Raw genomic sequence first — 24,990 nt, forward strand, 5'->3', positions numbered from 1 at the left:
GGTGTTTCCCTAAACGAAGGGAGGAATAGGCACTTGAAAGAAAGGAAATAACCTACAGCTACCCCCTTCCCTGCGGTGCAGGCTTTCTCCCGTCCCCCCTGCTCCCACCCGTGGCTGTTAGGCTGTCCCTGCGTGAGATTGGTGTGCCTTTGGCATCCCGGGACAAGCCTCAGCATGCATTCTGGGAAACATAAAAACCCCCAAACAATTAAAAGCGGCTACTAAAGGAAGCATTGACCAAGTGGAGCAGATGCTGGGATGAGACGCCAAGGCAGCTCCCCTTTCCCCTGCGCTTTTGGGTACTTACAAAGTACGCCAGTGTCGCCTTCACCAGCCTCCTCTTGCCGTGGCTGCGCGTGCTCCAAGCCTGGGTGTAGCTCCAGCGAGCGGCGTGTAGCAGGTTGCGGACCCCCCCCCCACACACACAGCTCAAGCGAGACAGCCAGCCAAGGCTGAAGGGGAGTCTCCCTCTCTGGCAGCAGGGCAAGCAAGATTTCCCCAGGAAGGAATTTCCTGAGCTCCAGCTCTTTCCTGCTACCCTCACGGAGTTGTCTAGGGTGAATAATTTGGATCAATGTGATTTTGTTTAAAGGAGGGGGGGGAATTGTATTGGGGGGAAGCAGGAGAAAGCAGGAGAAAGGAAGGCAAGAGTGACCGGAAGTTGCTTTCTCAACAGCAAGAAACAAAATGATGCCCAGAGACAGTTAAAGGGGCAGATAAAGGGGAGGATCTAATGGTGAAGAAACTGCGCAGCCAAAAAAAAATCACTTAAAAGGTAATACACAGTAGAAGCGCACCAAAGCAGGTGCAGATTTTAAAAGTAATTTCAGGTTTTTGTCGCATCGATTTAATCCGGAGTTAAGGGCAAAAGCAACTCAATGTACGCGAGTTGGCAAAAACGTCATGCAAACGGTCCAAATTAAAAGGATCTGCAAAAAACATCAGATCCAGATTATACCGCCATGTGATCAGGCCCTAAGTAATGACAACAGAAGATTTATGTAACTTTAAAGTAGACAATGAGGACATTGAACTTGTCAAGGGTTATCAGTACCTCGGCACAGTCATTAACCAAAATGGAGACAATAGTCAAGAAATCAGAAGAAGGCTAGGACTGGGGAGGGCAGCTATGAGAGAACTAGAAAAGGTCCTCAAATGCAAAGATGTATCACTGAACAGTAAAGTCAGGATCATTCAGACCATGGTTTTCCCGATCTCTGTGTATGGATGTGAAAGTTGGACAGTGAAAAAAGCGGGTAAGAGAAAAATCATTTGAAATATGGTGTTGGAGGAGAGCTTTGCGCATACCATGGACTGCAAAAAAGACAAATAATCGGGTGAAATGAAACAGAGGTTATCATACTTTGGACACATCATAAGAAGACATGATTCACTCAAAAAGACAATAATGCTGGGAAAAACAGAAGGGAGTAGAAAAAGAGGAAGGCCAAACAAGAGATGGATTGATTGCATAAAGGAAGTCACAGACCTGAACTTACAAAATTTGAACAGGGTGGTTCATGACAGATGCTATTGGAGGTCCCTGATTCATAGGGTCCCCGTAAGTCGTAACCGACTAGAAGGCACATAACAACAACAAAAAAAGCAAGAAATGGAAATCCTGCAAGAGTCTGATTAATGCTGCCCATTCCTGCACCTTTTCCAGCTGTTAGAATATCCTTTTAAAAAAATCCAGCACAAGGCCAGGCTGAACTTCTGCCATCACAACCAGCAGTTTCCCTCCCATCTTGTGAGATTGGGAGTTTGCACAGGGGATGGTTAATGGAGCCAGGAGTGTTGCTAGAGTCTCCCTTTGCAGTCCTGGCAAAGTGGCTGATTTTTCTTAGGCTAGGAAATACTCAGAAGGACCTAAAAGGGGGAATGTCTTTCTCCCCACACTCCTAGGTTAGGATAATGTCCTCTTGGTCTCTATGTATGAAGAAAAAATGTAGCTTCAGTGAGAGACGCAAAGAGCTGATTTTGGGCTTGGTAAGTTTACAGCATTTGAGGGTGCTGCCTTGTCCTCCTTCAAACGGAAAGCATTGGACAGAACTGTGCAAAGAAGACCTTTTGGAAAGTATAAGCCCTTGGAAATTCTCACTGCCCAAAGGTTTTGGGTGATTGTGTAACACACTAGTTAAAATATGCAGTTGCTTAAAAACAGAGAGAAACCAGTAAGGCAGACATGGAAGCATCATCTGGGCAAAGCAGAGACTGTCAAAACACTCTGTCCAATGGGCTGGTCTTTCACAGACTGATCCCATTTTTCCCAATACCTGTACCTCTAAACAGACCCCAAAATATACCTTTTTGCAGCTGAAGTCCAGCTCCCAGAGCATCTGGAGAAAAAAGGGGAACAGAATCTTAACATCAGGCCATTATTCTGATAACCATTCTGGTGACAACAACTTCACCTCATAGCATTAGGCATGCATAAATCAGGGCAGGGATGATGTATTAGTGTCAAGGTTTAGCCCTTCCCAGACCAAGAATTCAGTGACTCCTTGGAGTGGAATCAGGACACCCCAGCAGATCTCTTCATGACAAGCAACCCTGAGAAGCTGTCGGATGTAGACATCTCTGCCTCTGGACCAGGGGATTCAATGCCAGTTGCCTGGAATTCCTGGCTAGCTTTTGACAGTTCCCCCCCGCCCCGGCCTATCACTCCTAGGGCCACTGTAACGGAGGAGACACCAAGCCAGGCAGAAGCTTCTGGGCTCCAGTGCCTGGACAGCTGTCTATGCCGCTGCTTGGAGAAGGGTGAGGTGATTGTAAGGAACCTGAACAGATCAAGGCCTGGCGGAGAGGGGTGGAGCCTCCAGCCCCTATATCAGCTCTCAGTCTGATCTGCTTCACTGCTGAAGCAACAGCTTCAGGCTCAGCCTTCCGAAACTGGGGAAATAGACAAGGAGTCCGCTTGCTGCCAACACTGTCTGAGTGTTCCTTTTTTTGGTGGGAGTTAAAATAAAGGCAGCCATGAGGGGTGGGTGCAATGAACTGTTTTTTGAGAGGGCACAAAGGTTTGCTGTCATTGGAGAATGGGCTTATCTTTCACAGAGCTCACTGCCTTTGTCGGGGAATGGCCGTGGGTTTGTGGCAGAACACCTGCTTTGCATACAGAAGGCTCCAGGCTCAATCCCTGGTGTCTCCAGGTGAGGCTGGGAGGGAATCCTGCCTGAAATCTGGGAGAGCTACTGCCAATCAGTGTAGACAATACTGAGCTAGATGGAGGAGCGGTCTGACTCAGCATCAAGCAACTTCCTATGTTCAGTCACTCCCAACTCACGCTGCTAAACTCTGCAAATGAGAAGAATGCAGTTTGAAGGAGTGAATTTGACCACAACACTTTCTATGGTGAAATATAATTGCTTTTTCGATTTGACAGTTGATTCTCCCACTTTCCTGGTCCTGCTAATATTACAAATGATCTGGAGTCTTTTCATGCACAATATTTAACATTCAAGATAAAATACTTGCAGCTGTTCTTATTACCTCTGAATTGTTTCATGACACCCTTCAGGAAGGGATTTATATCACAAAAATCCCAGATCCTCCACTTCAGTGTAGGAGGAAAAGCCACAGGAAGATTCTCAAAGTTCTCCTTTGCCTGAGACCTGGTGAGGAAGAACAAGGTCAACCCATCATCCCTCCAAGGCAAGGAGCTGTCAGAAAAGCCAGAGGCCTCATCCTGATGTCAGTTAATCTCCACATCATGGATATATCATGGAGAGCTGAGATCAGGGATTTTACCAAGGTGAAAAGCAACATCCAGATCACTCATCTGAAAAGTATTAAAGGAGTAACAGTGTGATCCTAAAGGCAAAGACTTCCAAAATACAAAAGCAGCTATACAAAGGTATGTTGAAGAAATATATGCAATTTAATTTGTTGAAAAAGCCACAAAAAACAGGATCCTTAGAAAGAGGTGTTATGACTAGATCCAATTTCAATGAACAAATTCAAAAGAGAAGAACAGAGCAAAACTTTGGTGTGGGTATTTCTAAAACATAAGCGCAGAATAGTGCAATGTATGGAGGGTTTTCCCAATAAATATGAGTTAGTAGTTACCTTTTCCCGTAAGATTTGGGAGGACATGTTTTTAACATGTGAAACAAGAGCTTTCCTTACACCAGGCTGTTGTTTATTTGCTTACCTCTGCAAGAAGCTTCCAATATCCTGAAGAAAAAGAGAAGAAATCCAGTGAAGCCATTTCCTTGCAGAACACTCAGTGGACTATTTTAACTACTCAACAGCTGAAGCCGAGAGAGGAGTATCAATCCATTGGATAAAACAACCTCCACCATAAAATATGCAGAGAACCATAATTATAAGATAACTGAATTATATGGCAAAGTACAGCACTTTGAGTGAAGTACAAGGACGCCTACTTGATTTTTAGGGGGTTTTTTTACTTCCCAGTTAAGTTTTGTTTTTCCAGCTCACCCAAACCCTTCAACAGTCCCATCCCACCCGTTGTCCATCTTGCCGTGCAGGGCATTCTGCCTAAACGTCCACATGTCAGCACAGGGTACTCTAATCTCTTTTGCAGTCTTAACAACAAGAGAGGCTTTAGGGGGACATGTCCTTGTTTGTAACTGTCAATTGGGCTAGTTAATCTGGATGTGGCTTTGCATGCTTCATTCAGAGCATGATATCCATCCTAACTGATGATTTGGACGCCTTCTAACATCCTCAAGCCCACCTAGTTGCTAAACAGAATTTCCATATGCCCTAACAATACCTAACTTCTAAATGTCCAGTGGTGTATTGGCCCCGGGGGGTCATTTGGAAGGCGGGTCTCAGATGGGTCCGTACAACTCCAAGAAGAGCGAGGGGGGGAGGGGAAGTGAGAGGCTGATGAGAGCGGCTGCTCCTGACTTGCAGTCACTACAGGAGCCTTGGCGGCCGCAAAATACACCATCCAGGCAGCCGGCAGATGAGCAGAGTGAGGGAAGCAACCACAAAAGAAAAGCTGTGTTCCTCGAGAGGAGAAGCCAGAGCGGGAAGCGGCTTGCAAGCTTTGCAATTGCTCTGGAGGATACCGCCCCCTCCTCCTCCTTCCCCATCCCCAAGTTCACATCCTCTGGAGGAACCTAGTTCAGTTCATTTTAACCCTTAATAGGCCAAGCCGCAGGCAGGATGGAGCGCTTCTCTCTGCACCTCTGAAAGCAGGAGCCACGGACTGGACGATACTGCAGTGGCACAACTCTGGTCATGCTTTCCCTGCAATGGATTTTTTTCCTTGTTGGCTTCTCCTCCTTTGACAGATTCAGAGAGGATAAGATGGGCACTTGGTCTTCTAAGGGTTAAACTGTCTGGCTATGCCACACACCCCATTTTGTGAGAGGTGCTCTTGACACTAGTCTTGATTTTTCATTGTTTATAACTCAAAGTAATAAGCATCGTCTATAAAACTTTAAATATTTTAATTATGTGTTTTTAATTTTTATTATCCATGTTTTATGATTATTACAAATTCAGTAGAGAGGAGGAAGGGTGGGCAGAAGAAGGGCATGGCTGCAAGGTGGCAAGGCTGCGAGGGGACAAGGCATGAATCATGAAGGGACCTTGCACTTCTAAATTTACCACTACACCACTGTAAGTGTCCTAACATTTTTGGAATAAATATCAGTTACCCAGCCAGTACTGTGTGCCATGACTCCATGCCCTTGAGTTGGGTGAAGAATGCAGATGTGAAGAAGCATTAAATAGGCAGCAAGCAGAAAGAGAGAAAGAGAGGCATATATAAGATGTAGAGTATGAATTACCATAACATTTATTTGTTACAGCATACTGTTCCCATTAGCCACAAAGGGACCTCTGGGAAGCCCACAAGTGAGGCATGAAGGCAACAGGACCCATCCAGCTGGGAGATATTAGGAAGGAAGTTGTTCGCAGAGAAGTGACAATGACCTCAGACTTCATCCATGTTAAACAGAAGCCTCACATTCAGAATAGTAAGTTAAAGGCCCTGCCTTATTTCTCTTGGATGCTCCTGCAGGTAACAGACCTTGTTATCAGCGCCATTAACTGGGTCACTTCATTTCTCACATAGGTGAAGGTGGCACCCAAAGCCTGGGCTGAAGCTATGCAAGATGAGGTGAGAAAGGGGTTGTCGGATAGAGCTTTGGTTGGGACCCGCTACCAGGTCACGGCCTGATGGAAGGTGGGTTGCAACAGCAGCACTACCACCAGGCAATGATACGGTAAAATAAAGGAATAAGTGGGTCCCCCAAATGCATGTTTGATTTAAAAGTGGGTCCCAGGCTAGAAAATGTTGAAGATGACTGTGATAAGACAGTTCGTGAATCATATTTACGAATGCTCCTTTATGTAACAAGAAAAAGTCCCTGCAATTAAAACTAGAATAGTAGCGTATGTGAGGAATTACAATAATACCTTTCCCCAGTGATGTCCTGCTTGGGGTTTTTATATGGGAGAGGATTAAAAAATGGCATCCTGCTGTCTGCAATGTGGAGTGGTACACACACACACACAGGTGCACGCGCCTTACCTGCAGGAGTTCACTGGCTGGCTGCTGACGCTTGTCCTCCATCTCCTGGATGATATTTTCAAGGGAGGAGAGCTCTTTGGAGAGCCTGGCCAGGTGTTTATCCCTTTTCCTTGCAATCTCCTCCTCCGCCTCTTCCATCTGGGTCAGCAGAAACTTCTCTTGTTCTTCCAGAAACTGGTGCAGCCGTCTGAACTCAGCCACCATCTTCTCTCTCTCTGATTCTGTTCTTTCCTGCAACAAGTAAATTGAAAGAACAGCAGGCCAATATCAGGAATCTGTAGTCTGACTTTGCAGCATCAAAGAATCAGGGCACATTTGGAACGGCACCTTTGGCATGTCACACCAATATTCCTTTGGGAAAGGACTTTGTAAAAACAAGCCTTTTAAATGGTCTTTAATGTTATGTGGGTGATGAGGCCATTCCAAATAGCTGAACTTTTTCTGCATTTCAGAATCGGTTTCCCCAGATACCGAGGCTATAGTACTTTTTCACTTCCCAGGAAGAGCCACACTTACAAGCAGGTCTTGGCTTTCCTTCTCTGTGTCTGCTTCAAATGCCAGGATTTTCTCTCTCTCCTTCCTCAGACTTTCTAGGGAGATGCTGATCTGTTCCTGAAGAGAAAACAAAGTGCCACTTTGGTTCCTTTGCTGGAGTTGTAGTAGTGTATGTATTATAACAGGAAAGCTGAACGCTACTCTTGCTCCCTGCCCTCCATGTCAGGGTCTTTTGTGGAGGTCTCCCAGGTGCCTTCTTCATTCCATTGTAGCAAACAAGAAGACTGAACAGACTACCGGATCCAATAAGGGTCTGAGATGGGGCAGAGAAGAGGCTCCTTCCCACCAACTCTGGGTCCAGGTTCTGGAGAAGTGTACTATATTAGAGCAGAGCATCATACAGTAACCCACTGACAGTAATGGACATGCTTAACTTGTGTTGATTACCTTCAGTGCAACTTAGTTGGATTGTTGTTGTTGTTATGTGCCTTCAAGTCGATTATGACTTATGGCAACCTTATGAATCAGTGACCTCCAACAGCATCTGTTGTGAACCACCCTGTTCAGATCTTGTAAGTTCAGGTCTGTGGCTTCCTTTCTGGAATCAATCCATCTCTTGTTTGGCCTTCCTCTTTTTCTACTCCCTTCTGTTTTTCCCAGCATTATTGTCTTTTCTAGTGAATTATGTCTTCTCATTATGTGTCCAAACTATGATAACCTCAGTTTCATCATTTTAGCTTATAGTGATAGTTCTGGTTTAATTTGTTCTAACACCCAATTATTTGTCTTTTTCTCAGTCCATGGCATGCGCAAAGCTCTCCTCTAAAACCACTTTTCAAATGAGTTGATTTTTCTCTTAGTTGGATACAACTCCTAAATTTTGGATTTTTTCACTTTCTCCACACAGTGCATGCACCACTATCGTCTCTCCCTTACTTGCCTGTTTTTCTAAACTAGAAAGCCTCAAATGTTGTAACCCTTCCTCCCAGGGAAGTTGCTCTAGCCTGCATGCGGGGGGACAGTGCAAGAAAGGCTTACCTGTGCACCCCACACATCTATATACTTTTGACCCTCACCTGTTTCTGCAGATGGCTACGGTTAGGCAGCAATCCTCTGCCCACTTACTTGGGAGTAAGCCCCACTGAACACAGTGAGATTTACTACTTACATGCATTGGACTGTGCTGTTCCTCTTGCAAAAGCACCACACCCCTGAACTATTTTCCCATCTCCTTTCTTAACCTCTACGACAACCATGATGAAAGGCCTCCTGGGTCAGGTCAAGGATCCACTTGCTCAGTCCCACCATACAGTTTTCAACCATTACCAGGCTGAGGACTGTGGGAAGCCCACAAGCAGCAGGCCACAAAGGCTACAGGCCTCCCCTTTCATTTGTCACCCAGTCTGTGTATCTATCTGGACATGGGCCAGTCACTATCTCTCAGCCTAACCTACCTCACAGGGTTGTTGTGAGGATAAAATGCAAGGGACAAATCATGTATGCTGTCTTGAGTTCCTTGGAGGAAAGGCAGGACATAAATGTAGTATTTAAAATTAAAATCATTATAAATTATGAGAGAGGGAGAAATGTTTCCCTCTCCACTTTTTCTAAACCATTTATAAGTTAATAATGTTCTCCCGTGTCCCTTGATCCTATTCAATTGTCTTTTTTTGTAAACTAAAGACAAAGATCCCCACTTACTTTAGCTTTTCCTTAGGAGATGGTGTTGTTTGGTTGCCTTTCCCCTCCCCCCATACCCTTTGGGAGTACATTTTGCATGTATTAAGTGAGATCCCAACGTTTGGTCTGGTATAGTCGTAGTCCAAGAACAAGGGACTCACGATACAAATCTATGCAGCAAGCAATGCTCAGCTTTCTATTTTTAAATTTCAGATGAGGACTTGTGTGTTTTTCAAGGAAAGAAAAATAACATTTTATGAAACAAGGTTTCAGAATTTTATTTTTATAATGCTGCAGAGGAGCGCTTCCTTAATGCTTTTTTTGGTGGTGGGTGGGGGAAGGACATATTGCAAGATTTTGTTGCAAGCCCGATACATCCACAGCTATTCTCTCCCCCCTTCCCGTAATTTCCTACCTGGTACTCCTGGGAAGCCTCTTCCAGAGGAATCACCTCGTGACCTTTGTGCTCCTTGGATCTGTCACACACCACACAGATGGGCGCTTCATCGTCCTTGCAGAAGAGTTTCAGGGGCTCTTGGTGCTTCTCGCAGACTCTCCCCTTTCGTTCCGCCCCCTTTCCCCGCTGCAGGCTGAGCTTCCTGGCGATTTCTGCAATGTCTGCCAGCTGCCGGTTCGGCCTAATGCTGCTTCGCTGAACCCTTTCTCTGCACTGAGGGCAGGAAGCCTCTGCCTCGGATTTCCCCCAGCACCGCCTAAGGCAGGCTCGGCAGAAGTTGTGCCCGCACTCGGGGATGATCACTGGATCCCAGAAATACTCCAGGCAGATGGAACATGTGGCTTCCTCGCAGAGATCCTGGACGGGACCCCAGAGATCAGCCATGGCAGCCCCACCAGGAAGACAGAATGAGTTTCGTTTCCTTTCTTTTTCGTCAGCAACTGGCCGTTTCTTTCCCGGGAAATTTAAACGTGGTGGTGACTGTTTGCTGCCCTGAGATGGGAAGTTAGCTGAAACGCAGTCTCTCTGATAAGGAAAAATATTTTTAAAAAACGGGCATAATTATACAGTAGTTGCTTATTTGATACGTCCACAGCTATTCTCTCCCCCCTTCCCGTAAATTCCTACCTGGTACTCCTGGGAAGCCTCTCCCGGAGGAATCACCTTGTGGCCTGTGTGCTCCTTGGATCTGTCACACACACCACACAGATGGGCGCTTCATCGTCCTTGCAGAAGAGTTTCAGGGGCTCCTGGTGCTTCTCGCCGATTCTTCCCTTTCCTTCTACCCGTTTCTCCTCTTGAAGGCCGAGTTTCTTCTTGGCTATAAGTAATTCTAAAACATTTGCCAGCGGCCGATTCGGGATGAGGTTCCTCTGCGGAACCCTTTCCCTGAATTGAGGGCAAGAAGCCTCTTCCTCGGATTTCTCCCAGCACCGGCTCAGGCAGGCTCGGCAGAACTTGTGCCCGCACTCCGAGATGATCACTGGATCCCGGAAATACTCCAGGCAGATGGGACAAGTGGCTTCCTCGCAGAGATCCTGGACGGGACCCCCAAGATCAGCCATGGTGGCCCCACCAGGAAGAGAGTGTGTGTTCGGTTTTCTGTCTTTCCCGCCGCAAACTGGGTGTTTCCTCAAGGAATTTCAGAGGAGGCGACTCATGATCAAGGCTGCCTTGGGATGTGGGGTTAGCTGGAACAAAGAGCCTGCTTGATATGGATTTTTAAAAAAAAAAAAAAAGAATGGGCATAATTGTGGTTGCTTATTTAAGGAACCATTTTCGGATGAGAGGTGGAGATAAGCGTGTTTCATGTCAGACTCAGGCTTAAATAATTTGAGGGACAATGATTGAGGAATGACTCTGAACTCCGTAAGCCCCTCCCACCCAAATACTCCTTTCACACATCTCTTTCAAGCTGCCACCCTAGGTGTGCAGATGGAAAACTCCAAAGAGCATCACAGCCCAACTCTCCATTCCTGGGCATAACGCCAATATTCAAAAAGGGATCCAGAGGGCATCCTGGAAATTACAGGCCAGTTAGCTTAACTTCTGTCCCTGGAAAACTGGTAGAAAGTATTATTAAAGCTAGATTAACTAAGCACATAGAAGAACAAGCCTTGCTGAAGCAGAGCCAGCATAGCTTCTGCAAGGGAAAGTCCTGTCTCAGTAACCTATTAGAATTCTTTGAGAGTGTCAACAAGCATATAGATAGAGGTGATCCAGTGGACATAGTGTACTTAGACTTTCAAAAACCTTTGACAAGGTACCCCACCAAAGACTTCTGAGAAAGCTTAGCAGTCATGGAATAAGAGGAGAGGTCCTCTTGTGGATAAGGAATTGGTTAAGAAACAGAAAGCAGAGAGTAGGAATAAACGGACAGTTCTCCCCATGGAGGGCTGTAGAAAGTGGAGTCCCTCAAGGATCGGTATTGGGACCTGTACTTTTCAACTTGTTCATTAATGACCTAGAATTAGGAGTGAGCAGTGAAGTGGCCAAGTTTGCTGATGACACTAAATTGTTCAGGGCTGTTAAAACAAAAAGGGATTGAGAAGAGCTCCAAAAAGACCTCTCCAAACTAAGTGAATGGGCGGAAAAATGGCAAATGCAATTTGATATAAACAAGTGTAAAATTATGCATATTGGAGCAAAAAATCTGAATTTCACATATGCGCTCATGGGGTCTGAACTGGCGGTGACCGACCAGGAGAGAGACCTCAGGGTTGTAGTGGACAGCACGATTAAAATGTCGAGCCAGTGTGCGGCAGCTGTGAAAAAGGCAAATTCCATGCTAGCGATAATTAGGAAAGGTATTGAAAACAAAACAGCTGAGATCATAATGCCGTTGTATAAATCTATGGTGCGGGCGCATTTGGAATACTGTGTACAGTTCTGGTCGCCTCATCTCAAAAAGGATATTATAGAGTTGGAAAAGGTTCAGAGGAGGGCAATCAGAATGATCAAGGGGATGGAGCGACTCCCTTACGAGGAAAGGTTGCAGCATTTGGGGCTTTTTAGTTTAAAGAAAAGGCGGGTCAGAGGAGACATGATAGAAGTGTATAAAATTATGCATGGCACTGAGAAAGTGGATAGAGAAAAGTTCTTCTCCCTCTCTCATAATACAAGAACTCGTGGACATTCAAAGAAGCTGAATGTTGGAAGATTCAGGACAGACAAAAGGAAGTACTTCTTTACTCAGTGCATAGTTAAACTATGGAATTTGCTCCCACAAGATGCAGTAATGGCCACCAGCTTGGATGGCTTTAAAAGAAGATTAGACAAATTCATGGAGGACAGGGCTATCAATGGCTACTAGCCATGATGGCTGTGCTGTGCCACCCTAGTCAGAGGCAGCATGCTTCTGAAAACCAGTTGCCGGAAGCCTCAGGAGGGGAGAGTGTTCTTGCACTCAGGTCCTGCTTGCGGGCTTCCCCCAGGCACCTGGTTGGCCACTGTGAGAACAGGACGCTGGACTAGATGGGCCACTGGCCTGATCCAGCAGGCTCTTCTTATGTTCTTATGTTCCCAGTGAACCATTTTGACGAAAATCTCTCCACGTTCACTACAAATAATTTGCAAAAAGGTCAAAGCTGGAACTACATGGCATCTGATGGATGCTGGTGAATTTTTAATCTGCTCTTCAGATCCAACTTCTTCCCAGTCCCACCCACCCCTTGATCCCATCTCCGTCTGTCCATGATGACAGAATTATTATTAACATGAAGAACTTTTTTTTTAAAAAAAAATCTGTTATAGGCTTTCCCAGGAGGATGAGTTTCCTAATGGCCAATGTTTCTCTTTAGAGTGTTCTCTCTCTTTTTACTTGTTTTATTTTTATTGTTGAAAGCTGCTACAGTATTGTTGAATTATTCCTAATTTTAAGATATAAGAAATATTACAACTGAATTATTTTTTTCAATTTTGATGCTGGGGCAAATTTTTCTCTGATATTCTATCTGATATGTGCTGAAGCACCTACAGCCATACTACCCTGAACACCCCCGATCTCGTCTGATCTCAGAAGCTAATCTGGGTCAGGCCTGGTTAGTACTTGGATGGGAGACTGCCTGGGAGTACTGGGTGCCGTAAGCTTAGAGGAAGGCAATGGTAAACCACCTCTGAATACCTCTTACCATGAAAAACCGATATATGAAAGATTCATAAGGTCACCATAAGTCGTAATCGACTTGAAGGCACATAACAACAATGTGCTGAAGCATGGATTTCATTTTGCTTTAATTTGGGTTTATTTCTAAATGCAAAAATTAATGCAAAACAAGACAGTTACAAATCCACCACAAACTGGCCATGGAGGGGGGCATGATAAAAGTATATAAAATTGTGCATAATGTGGAGGAAGTAGATAGCGAGGGAGATGTCTCCTCCCCGCCTAAGGTTGCCAGGTTCATGGCCTGAGACTGATCCTGTATCGTTAGGAGAAGAGAAAGTCAGCCAAGTGCAAGTGTTCTTGCAATACTGTAATGGGAAAAACTACAAGGTGGAATTCTCCTTTCCCCCGGCACAACTTTTAAAGATACAGAAGACCTCTTGGTTGCCAGGCCCGGCCTCCAAGAGGTCTTCTGTATCTTTAAAAGTTGTGTAAGGGGAAGGGAGAATTCCACCTTGTAGTTTTTCCCATTACAGTATTGCAAGAACACTTGCACTTGGCTAACTTTCTCTTCTCCTAAAGATACAGAAGCAGTCTCAGGCCAAGAACCTGGCAACCCTATACACCTGGGGTCCTCTGATTAAGCTGAAGAAGGGTTCAAGACTAAAAAAGAAACTGTGGACTGTTATTGACGAATATCCTAAAAACCAAATCCAGAAACTCTTGGAAGATATAAGTGCATGATACAGGAATACCCTGATTAACGGACCCTCGTTTAACGGACCCTCGCAATTGCGGACATGATCAATACTCCACCATACCCCATTTAAAGTATGCACGCTTTGCAATTACGGACACTGACAGAACGCCCAAACTTGCATTCCATGTGCCATGTGCGTTGCGAAGCGTCATCTCCCCGTCGTCTCCCGTAGCGTTCAGAGCGATCAGAGCGACTCTGAGCGACTGCTGACCTGAAGGTTCTCGTCGTTTACAGTAAAGATCTTCTTTAAATTGTTAGTACTAGAGTACTGTACTGTACTTTACTCTGTGCAGTACAGAGTGATTGGAGCTCTGCCTGCCCCGGCCTAGATCGGTGGCGGCAGTGTGTGTGTGTGTGGGGGGGGCACCTTGTGCTCTTTACTGTAGATCCCTCTGATTTCATTTTATATGTCTCCATTGTCCAATTTTATACCTCTCCACTGTCCCCCATTGTCCCATCTTCCTTTCCTGCTTTAATTTTGTGATTAAAAGAAAATAAAAAAATAAAAAATAAAAAAATTCTGTAGATCCCCTATTTCATTTCATACCTCTCCATTGTCCCATCTTCCTTTCCTGCTTTTTCTCTCTGTCTCTGCCCATCATTAGTTCTGGCTTTTGCCACTGCTGGCTTGTGACTACCAATAGCGTGTGTATGTGTGTGTGTATTGGTATTTTTCCCTTGCCTTCAGTACAGTACAGTAGTACAGTACATAATGGCAGATACAAAGAAAAGTTGTAAATGTTATTTTATTTATTGTTTATTTTAGTTATAAATGTGTAATTTACATCAGTTATGCCCGTATATGATGGTTGCAGTGCAGTACATGCATCGATAAGTGAAAAAAAAGTAGTGCTTCACTTTAAATACATTTTCAATTTACATACACACTCCGGTCCCATTGCGTATGTTAATGTGGGGTATTCCTGTATACAGTTATGCATAGTGTAGAAAACCCATCAAAGTCATGGAGGATAAGGCGGCCAGTGGCTACTTATCATGATGGCTAGAAGCTACCTGCAGGGTCAGAGGCACCATTTCTCGGAATACCAGAGGCCTGGCAGCAACAGTAAGGGGTGGGCAGGCTTCAGTCTTGTAGAATCTACTTTGCTTTTTACCTAGCATGCCAGGATCAGCCAGCCAGAGCCAGGTGCAAAATAGTAGCTTGGCCAGGAGGACATAAACTTAGGAACAAGGTGTGTCACCCCAGGGCGTTGTGATCAGCACCAGAACCAAGCTCAGAAATCTATTCTCACAAAACTCCACTCCTGGTTTCCTCACTCAAGCCATTTTTTCCAGCAGCTTTTACAGTGGTGGTGGTGAGCTTTTAAATTGTTGCTTTTGTTACACAATTGGGAGACAGAAATCATTGGAGATCTACTGCAATCACCCAAAATTCCAATCTGCTTTCCACCCATCTATGCTTAAGCATCTGGTTGGCCCCTCCGGGAACAGAATGTTGGACTAGGAGGGCCTTTGCTCCAATCCATCAGGGCTCTTTTGACTCCAAATGCCTTTGTTGGTTGTTTAAAAAAGGGCTATAGAATGCGAGGTAGAAGGAACATCAAATGTAATCTAGTTCAACTATCTGCCAATGCAGGCAATCTTTATAAGTATGGTCCACTTCAAACAAACCACAAGAATGTTGTTGTTGTTATTAAAATTTCTGTCCTGCCCTTCCTCCCAGAAGGAACCCAGGGCAGCAAACAAGGGACAAAATACTAAAAACATATTAAACGTCTTTAAAACAAAGCAATTTCAACACAGATGCAGACTGGGATAAGGTCTGTACTTAGAAGGCTTGTTGAAAGAGGAAGGTCTTCAGTTGGCACTGAGAAGATAAGAGATGGCACCTGTCTCATATTTTTGTTGTTGTTATCTGCCTTCAAGTCTATTATGACTTATGGCGACCCTATGAATCAGTGACGTCCAACAGCATCTGTCCTGAACCACCCTGTTCAGATCTTGTATGTTCAGGTCTGTGGCTTCTTTTATGGAAGCAATGCATCTCGTTTGGCCTTCCTCTTTTTCTACTCCCTTCCGTTTTTCCCAGCATTATTGTCTTTTCTAGTGAATCATGTCTTCTCATGATGTGTCCAAAGTATGATAACCTCAGTTTCATCATTTTAGCTTCTAGTGACAGTTCTTGTTTAATTTGTTCTAACACCTAATTATTTGTCTTTTTTGCAGTCCATGGTATGCGCAAAGATCTCCTCCAGCACCACATTTCAAATGAGTTGATTTTTCTCTTATCCGCCTTTTTCACTGTCCAACTTTCACATCCATACATACAGATCGGGAATCCCATGGTCTGAATGATCCTGACTTTGGTGTTCAGTGATACATCTTTGCATTTGAGGACCTTTTCTAGTTCTCTCATAACTGCCCTCCCCATTCCTAGCCTTCTTCTGATTTCTTGACTATTGTCTCCATTTTGGTTAATGACTGTGCCGAGGTATTGATAATCCTTGACAAGTTCAATGTCCTCATTGTCAACTTTAAAGTTACATAAATCTTCTGTTGTTATTACTTTAGTCTTCTTGACGATGTCCTGCTTATGGACTTCCCACAGGCAAGGGGTGAGCAGACTCTAGGTGTATGTCAACATTTTGCAGAGGGCTCCAAGGCCTTTTCACAGATTGTCTCTCGCCTCTGCCACCAACAAAATGGGTGGCTTTAGGCCAGACACTCTCCCTCAGCCTCAGTCCTCCCTTCTGAAATATGGGGATAATAATTTTGATTTACCTGACAGAGTCCGTGTAAGGATTATAATTAGATAATGCACATGAAGTGCTTTGAAAATGTGAAAGGGCAGGACAAATCTGAATCATTATTATTAACAAAGAGAAGCATCCAATTCCTGAATTCACAACACGGAAGTCCTGTTAATTGCAGAGGGAGTTTCTCCTGTCATGCATCTAGTTGTAAGCCAATCCCTCATCTGATGTTGCTTGTCTTCTCTTTTCTGATCTGTTCCCACAGAAAATGTAACTTTGGATCCACACACAGCAAATCCCTACCTCATCCTGTCTGAGGATCACAAGAGTGTGAGACGGGGAGGAAAATGTCTTGCTCTGCCCAGCAATGCTGAGAGATTTGACTCAGTTCCCTTCGTGCTGGGACATCAGGGATTCACTGCAGGCAGACACTTCTGGGAAGTAACTGTGGAAAGTGCAGAAATATGGTCTGTGGGGGTTGCCAGAAAGACAGTGCAGAGGAAGGGTCTGTCCTCTTGTGGTCCTGATGAAGGAATCTGGCATATGTGGAAGTGGGTAGGTGGATACAGGGCAAACTACTCCCGTACCTCCCTTCCTGTGTCCCTGAGGGAGGAGCCCAAGAGGATCCGAGTGGCTCTGAACTGCGAAGGGGGACGGGTGGCCTTTTACGATGCTGACAGAGCAGCCCTTCTCTACACATTCCAGGCAGCCTCATTCTCCAGAAAAAGCCTTCAGCCCTGTTTTTTTGTGATCAATAAAGGCCACCTGGCACTCCTTGCTTAAGGGTGAAGTCAAATTACATAAGCTGACTGTAGTTGCGACACATGAACAGCCTCCCCTCCCCCCTCAGGTTCAAGTTTAGAGGAGACTGGGCTGGTTCACATGGGACTTACTGTGAGATCGATGCTACTTGCATCCCTGTTTGATTTGCAGGGTTCACATGACGTTGCAGGCAAGGCGAAGGTATGTCGCTGCTTTCCCCTTTTAATCCATCTTAAACCAATCTGCTGAAAATGCAAAAAGTGAAGGAAAAACCGTTTCCACTTCCCTGCGTTCCTGCATGTAGGTGATTTGCTCCAACGTTTTTTGCTGGGTACTCCCCCTTCTCTGCCCACTAAAGTCTCCACAAATTTAATTTTGTTTCCATCAACTTAACCAGCCACTTCCGGTCATGCTAGCCTTCCTTTCCCCCGATGTGACAGAACTCATGTGCACACACACACACTGTCTCTCTAAAAATTGCATTTCATATGTACTTAGTAAAAAAAAGGGGGGGTTACTGTAAATGAGAGCCAGTGTCGTGTAGTAGTTAAGGTGTTGGAGTAGGACCTGGGACACCAGGGTTTGAGTCCCCACACAGCCATGAAGCTCACTGGGTGACCTTGGGCCAGTCACTGCCTCTTAGCCTCAGAGGAAGGCAATGGTAAACTCCCTCTGAATACCACTTACCATGAAAACCCTATTCATAGGGTCGCCATAAGTCGGAATCGACTTGAAGGCAGTCCATTTCATTTTTTTTTTTTTTACTCTAAATGTTGCCGCAGGTACTTGTCCTGCTTTTCCACCTCAGCCAGGTACAGCACCGGTTTCTTGCTGCGCTCCGTGGAGAGGACCTGGCAGGGCTTCCCTCCTCAGCAACTTCCAGCTCAGCCTCTCAGTTGCATCTGCAATGGTCTAAGGAGACAGCAGCAGGGGCCTGGCAGGCAAACTGGGGCTCAACGGTGATGCCTGGGTAACTGCTGGCTACAGCTGTCGCCAATGCCTGCATGGCCTGGCAGTGCTCACTGAAGAAGGGCCGTGGTGGCTGGGCACTCGCAATGTGGATACTCCAAAGGGACTAAACATGTATATTTGGGGTAGGGCCACAAGGAAACAGTGATACTAAACCTTTCCAGAGGAATGTTGATTGTGTGAATGGAAAACAGCGGATTGGAAGGTGGGAAGTGTGAACCTTGCAAATTATTGCTATGCCAAAAGCTGTGAAGTTTAACCTCCGTGTGAATCAGTCCTTCATCTCCAAGAATATGCCATATTAGCAGAACAGTCTCTCCACTCTCTGCCTCCGGCTCCCGCTGGATCCGCTTGATACAGGCTGGTCATGTTTTTGGTTGCTGATGCTGGCGCTGCCTTCTCCTTTTCACACATCCACACACCAGGGTTGCTTGTAGCTCCCAGTCCCCAGCCATTCACACACACAAACACGCAACCATAAAAGGGGGTATTGTGTGATTTGACAGGGGGGAGGGAGGAACCAGGGCCCATTGCTACAGAGAACCATCTCCTCTTACACACACACCCCTCATTGCTATGCCTGATTTGATCCCTACACATTCCGCCCAGCTTATCCAGGCTGTTCCTAGGGGTGGGGGGAGCAGAGCAGAGCCCAAAAGGGAATGAATGAAAAACGTGATGCAGAGAGAGAGGATGAAGGAATGAATGAATGAAGAGGGAAAGGGGAAAACATGAATGAGAAACATGAAGAGGGATGAGGTGGGGAAGGTGGCAGAAGGAAAGCCAGCATTGTCTGAATGGGTGGATGGATGTGTTTAGAAAAGCAAGAAACTCCCCCCTCCCTCCCTCCCTCCCTCCCTCTCTGTTTGTGTGTGTACAATCAGAGGGGATTTATTTTCCCTTTCCTTTTTAAATTTATTTTTAAAATTTATTTTAGAAAAGCAGGAACAAATTCCATAAGGACATTTCTGTTACTCAAAGAGCTTACAGATACTTGAACGGATGATGAGAGGAGAGAAAGAGCAAATATTACAAGAAATGACTTTTTTTTAAAAAAAATCCACATCTTGTCAATTACAACATGGATTAAATCTCCAGCTGTAAATTCTCTCTCAGGAACTTCTGGTTTTGTTTTGCTTTCAGGATCAACTTCACCACATGTTTTCTTAAAAAGAAAGACTGCTTTATAGTGATCATCTCAAACTAGTGTTAGGTCCAAACCCAACACGCAAGTCGCCCTGTCAACCCCAACTCGCTTATTACACCCGGGAAGAGTGCGGAGTTGAGTGCAAATGAACCCACTATCAGAGATCAAGTAACACGAGACAAAAACCTTTGCAAAGGGGACCCAATACTTACAAGCCGAAGCAGGCCAGCATGGGAACCTCGTTTATTGGTGTTCAAGGGTTTATATAGGTTTACCCCGAAGTTTACAATATCGGGTTCACGTCATAAAATACAAAAGAAACAATTGCTAACTGTCATAGCTTTGGGGCATATGTAAGGAGGTAAAGGGGTACCGGGGGAAGGACAAAGTGGAAACATCAAGACTATCTCTCAGACTCCATGTCTGCATATTTCGCATGTCCTTGAGATAAGCACTATGCAGGAACAGACAAAGGCAACTATTGAGGGGAGGCCCAGCTGCAACCAGGCGCCCCCTAAACTAGAGACAGACATGATATTATTCTGCTTACATATCAAAGGAGTATTACAAGTCAAGGGTATGAGGGGCATTGGAATAGCGTTTGACATTTCTATGCAAGGCACATTAGTAACAATAAGCAAGGCCATAAGCATAAATGTGATACAGAAATGCATAGTAGGGAAGTTTCCAGCTTAAACCGGCTTTTATTATGCGAGCCACTGGAATGTAGGTAAGGGTCAGGTCACCAGGAAATAAACCAACGTTTTATATCAAAAGTCAAATAAAGGCCAGTTTGGTTCTATTTCCCGTGAAGCCCAAGCTGGTTTAGGCAAGGCAAGTGAATTATAGTTTTACAAGCACTGGGGTTTTCAATTTATCCCTAACACTAGTAAATCAGTTTTGACATCATATTCACAGCACGCCACATTTTTCTGCAAGTTCCATCCAACGCTGTACATTTGGGTTCCCCAATATTTGGCTACTACTAGCCAAACCAGATGGTATTTTTCTATCCTTTTCCCCTAGAATTATTCCACTTCCTCCCCCTCCATGCACAGTAGTAACATCTGTGGTAACAGCTGGTTCTGATTGCTGCCCAGTCAGTATAACCACTGTGCAAGATCTACTCAGCCACTGTAATTACCTTTTTGTTTTGAGTGCCCTTTTGTCCGGGTCTTGGTACAGGTGTGTATCCAACTTTGATGTGCTTATGGAAGGGGTGTGCAAGTAGTGTCCCCCCAAGTGTGGAGGCTTGGACAAACATTGTGTTATGGAAAACCAAAGTCTGTGTGAAAGTACATATTTGGGAATGCCATCAGTGTAATCCTAAACACACTTAATAAATAATATCGAACTTGCACGTCACAACATATATTATGGTCATGTCCATAAGCACCAGGAGGGTAGTCGCCCAGGGGATCTTAGTCCCTCTGCTATTTTAGGAGCAGGGTCCCTATGTCTCCAAGCATCCTACAGTCAGCATGAAAAGAGAGTGTGTTAGTCACTGAGAAGAGTCTTCTAATATGCTTCCTTGCCTTTCCTGCTGATTGGAGCCAATCAGAGTGAAAGGAGGTGAGTCAGCCACTGAGAAGACTCTTCTCAGTTGCTAACGCTCTCCACTTACATGCTGATTGGCTCCTAGAGATGTTTGTTGTTGTGAGAGAATGCATTAACAAACATCTCATTCTTAATCCAGGAGCAAAAAAGGGTGTATGTGGCTGCAACTATCATGAAGGGACTCTACACTTCTGAATTTTCTACTAAACAACTGATAAATACCTATGTAACTTTGTGTCTGGAGACTTATTATTAAGAATCACTTTCCATAATTGTAAGGAGGTATGTCTACACGCATGCATCCCAGGCCCCTAAATGAGGGGAGAGGGCAGCATAGGGACATAAGCAGGTGTCTTATTCCAGGGGTTCCCAAATCTTTCTTCTACATAGACCACTTGAAAATTGCTGAGGGTCTGAAAGTATCTGAAAATTTACTATGGGCATATGCAAGATAATTAACTCCGATTAGTGATAAGAGCAAGAATTTGAGCTGTGTGTATGATATTGTAATTTAAAGGTGTAATTTTAATTTTGCTAGTTGTTTATGTCACTACTATTGCCATTACATTCGGTGATATATGGGAATTACAATTTACGAGTAACATTAGTACAAAAAACATTACTAAGGATTCTGTATGGTCTGGTACGGGAGGAGGTCCATGGGGGTGACACCATGAGTTACCGCACCGGGTGACACCAACCCTAGTGACGCCACTGAGAGGAGGGCAACAAAGATGATCAGGGAACTGGAAATAAAGCCCTATGAGGAGAGACTGAAAGAACTGGGCATGTTTAGCCTGGAAAAGACTGAGGGGAGATATGATAGCACTCTTCAAGTACATGAAAGTCTCATAGAGGAGGGCCGGGATCTCTTCTCGATTGTCCCAGAGTGCAGGACAGGGAATAATGGGCTCAAGTTGCAGGAAGCCAGATTTTGGCTGAACATCAGGAAAAACTTTCTGTTAGAGCCATACGACAATGGAACCAATTACCTAGAGAAGTAGTGGGCTCTCCAACACTGGAGGCATTCAAGAGACAGCTGGACAGCCATCTGTCGGGAATACTTTGATTTGGATTCCTGCACTGAGCAGGGGGTTGGACTTGATGGCCTTATAGGCCCCTTCAACTCTACTATTCTATGATTCTATGATCTAGGTGTCCATGCATGAAAAAAAACTGCAGCATGAGACAGAGGAGGAGACCCAAATAACAGTTTGGGTTCTGTAATCTGACTGGTCTGGCTGCCTTTCTCTGGGGATTTGATGCGTGGGGCTGTGGACTTGCCTGCTGGAGTGCTGAAGCTGTGCGCCACCACTTTTGCTCAACCATGTGCGTGATTTTATTGTGAGCCACCCTGAGTGCCCTATTGTAGAATAGAAGGGTGGGACAGAAATATTTTAAATACGCTATATATTGGTAAGTGAACTCAAATATGACAAAATGCCATAGGCCTCCAGCGACCTCCTTCCAAAGGAAACCGCTTGGAGCTTCTCACTGTCCCATGGGCAGGGGACATTGTTCCGAAACAAGGAAACGGTGTTTAAAGACTTGTCTCCCCGTCTGTATCCCTATTGGTTTTGTCAGGAACAGTTTTTGTTTGTTTCCAGTCACTCCCTGAATGGTTCTATATTTGGGGCTCATGTGGTGGGGTGCCGCCCCTAGTAGCATGGAATAGGTAGCTCCGATGTCAACAAGGGCTTTTAACTTTTGATTCTCCACCGCAATGGGGATGAGTGGCTCTCCCGGATCGCTACCTTGTGGGCCCGACCACCTTCATTCTGAATCCCCTTCAGCATATGCTGAGAGGGGCGGGGGTGTGGGTTTCTTACGCTCTTCACCCTCACAGTCTTTTGCCCAATGCCCTTTCTTGAGGCATTTGGCGCACTGATCCCTTTCCAATCTCCTTATGGGGCGTTGCCCCCTGCCTCCTTCTCCCTTTCCTCTGTCGCCATCTTTCTGCATGACTGCGGCCATCACCGCGCACTGCCATTTAAACATACGCTGGTCCTCTTTTTTTTCCTTCTCATCTCTATTCACAAACACCTTATAGGCAATGTCCATCAATTGACTCAAGTTTATTCCCACTGCTCCCTCGACTTTCTGCAACTTCCTTCTAATATCTTGGGCACTCTGTTCTATGAAAAGTGTAACTAACAGTCTCTGATTATTGGCCGCGGCTGGATCTAGGGGTGTGTACTTCCTCATAGTTTCTTGCAGTCGAACAAGGAAAGAAGAGGGATCTTCATCTTTACCTTGTCTAATCTCGTACAGTTTACTCATATTGGTGGGCTTGGGTATAGCATTTTGCAAACCAAGAAGAATGAGGCGGCGGTAATTTTTGAGCTCGGGGCTCTTGCTGGGTGCGGCGTCCCAATTTGGGTCTTCCTCTGGCATGGTGATGGTGACGGCTGCTGCGAACCGTCCAGCAGCCACCCTGTCGGCCTCGGCCTGTCTACGGGCCTGTCCAATAACTAAGCTTTTCTCTTCGGGCGTTAGCAAGAAGTTCATCAAGGTTTGGATGTGCGCCCAACTGGGGTGGTAACAGGCAAATATTGACTGCCACAAATGATAAGCTTTCCCGGGGTCCTCCCTTAATGGGGGTGTTTGATTCTTCCAATTAATCAGGTCAGAGGTCGTGAAAGGGACATAGACATATGCCAAATGCCCAGTTCCATCAAGGACCTGTCTCATGGGGGCCTGGAGATAACTGTTGCCACTTCTATGCTCCCTAACGTCCTCCCTCCTTCTAGTAGCCGCTTCTACAGCTTCGTCTAAAACGCGCAGTCTCTCTTCTTTAAGAGTTTTTTCTTGGGGGGTGCTTGCCGCGCTGGTGTGGATTTCGTGAATATACCTCTGACCGCTTCCTATTTGACACTGGGAACAATTCGGGAGGTTTTCAAAATGGGGGGTGGTCACTGTCTCTTGGGGTGCTGTTGGACTCGAAGGGGTAGTCACTTCAGGTGTGCTGGGGTTTGATGGTGGGCTGGTGGGCGTCTCCTCATCCGTAGGTTGCCTATAAGGTGGTGGGGCGCTGGGTAGGGGTTCCTCCTCTGTATCATGCAGGACGGGTTTGGAGATGGGGCCTCGCTGGAGCTTCTCACTGCCCAGAAAAGTGGGGAGAATGTAATGCCCCAGGTGCAATTTAGAGCTCCCTGAAAGTAACAGAAACAAGTAAGACAGGCACAAATAAGTAAGGCAGGGAAAACAAACATGGGCTGAAGAGCCCCAGAGGCCCGGTCTTTCAGAGCAAAGTCCCATCTCTCCTAGTAATTGTGCCTCCATCAGACCCTGAAATTTACCTTTTTGCAGCTGAAGTCCAGATCCCAGAGTATCTGGAAAAGAAAAGGGAACACAGACTTAGTGTCACACTACCGTCCTTACAACAAGTCTGGTAACAATATGAGCTCGTAGCATTAGAGCAGGGGTAGCCAATGTGGTGCCCCCCGATGTTGTGTACTACAAGTCCCATCACCTTAAGCACCGGCCATGCTGGCTGGGGCTGATGGGAATTGTAGTCAAAAACATCTGGAAGCCAGCATGTTAGCTATCCCTGCATCATAGCTTATACGCATCAGAGTAGAGGTGATGTATTAGTGTTAATATTCTGCCCTGCCCGAATGAGAACCTGGTGTTTCCTTGGAGTGGAATCAGGACACACACACACACCCCAGCAGATCCACCAGTCACCAACGTCCTTGAGAAGTTGTCTGATCTACATTTCCCTATCTCAGGACTGGAGGTCTCAACATCAGTTGCCTGGGTTTCTGGCTGCTCCTTCAACAACATCCCCCAATCACTCTGTGCCCTAAGAATAAAGAGCAAGCCAGGCATGAATCAGCACAAAGCCTAAACTTATTGTTACAGCAGTTCTTTTTTAGTGGAGTAAGTTGAGAGCCAGTGTGGTGTAGTGGTTAGTGTGTTGCCCTACAACCTGGGAGACATGGGTTCGAATCCCCACACAGCCATGAAGCTCACTGGGTGTCCTTGGGCCAGTCACTGCCTCTCAGCCTCAGAGGAAGGCAATGCTAAACCCCCTCTGAATACCGCTTACCACGAAAACCCTATTCATAGGGTCACCATAAGTCCAGAATGACATGAAGGCAGCCCATTTGATTTTTTTCAAGTTCAGAGTGGGCGGAATGCATGCACTGCTTTTTGAGAGGGGTGCCAAAGTTTGATGCCAATGAAGGATGGGCGCATCTTCTGCAGTGCTTGCTCTCTGTGCTCAGTGGCAGAGCACCTGCTTTGCATGGGAAAGGCCCCCGGTTCAATCCCCAGGTAGGGCTGGGAAAGACTCTCGCCTGAAATCCTGGAGAGCCGCTGCAGACAAT

At 45.6% G+C, this 24,990-nt stretch overlaps 1 protein-coding gene and 1 pseudogene across 1 annotated transcript in view; one reads left to right on the plus strand and one right to left on the minus strand.

Moving 5' to 3' along the window:
- Positions 1 to 24,990, minus strand: part of LOC133378868 (uncharacterized) — a 36,459-nt gene that overhangs the window by 3,848 nt on the left and 7,621 nt on the right. The window contains exons 7-16 of the mRNA XM_061613482.1: positions 23,959 to 23,991; positions 22,439 to 23,811; positions 10,080 to 10,183; positions 9,774 to 9,834; positions 9,105 to 9,671; positions 7,031 to 7,126; positions 6,515 to 6,745; positions 4,154 to 4,176; positions 3,493 to 3,614; positions 2,307 to 2,339 (exon numbers count right to left, since the gene is read on the minus strand). Of these exons, the coding sequence (XP_061469466.1) occupies positions 2,307 to 2,339; positions 3,493 to 3,614; positions 4,154 to 4,176; positions 6,515 to 6,745; positions 7,031 to 7,126; positions 9,105 to 9,671; positions 9,774 to 9,834; positions 10,080 to 10,183; positions 22,439 to 23,811; positions 23,959 to 23,991 (2,643 nt within the window). The remainder of the gene's footprint in view (positions 1 to 2,306; positions 2,340 to 3,492; positions 3,615 to 4,153; positions 4,177 to 6,514; positions 6,746 to 7,030; positions 7,127 to 9,104; positions 9,672 to 9,773; positions 9,835 to 10,079; positions 10,184 to 22,438; positions 23,812 to 23,958; positions 23,992 to 24,990) is intronic.
- Positions 12,616 to 12,734, plus strand: LOC133382524 (5S ribosomal RNA; annotated as a pseudogene).

Source organism: Rhineura floridana, chromosome 3 (assembly GCF_030035675.1).
Source record: "Rhineura floridana isolate rRhiFlo1 chromosome 3, rRhiFlo1.hap2, whole genome shotgun sequence".
NCBI classification, from domain to species: domain Eukaryota; kingdom Metazoa; phylum Chordata; class Lepidosauria; order Squamata; family Rhineuridae; genus Rhineura; species Rhineura floridana.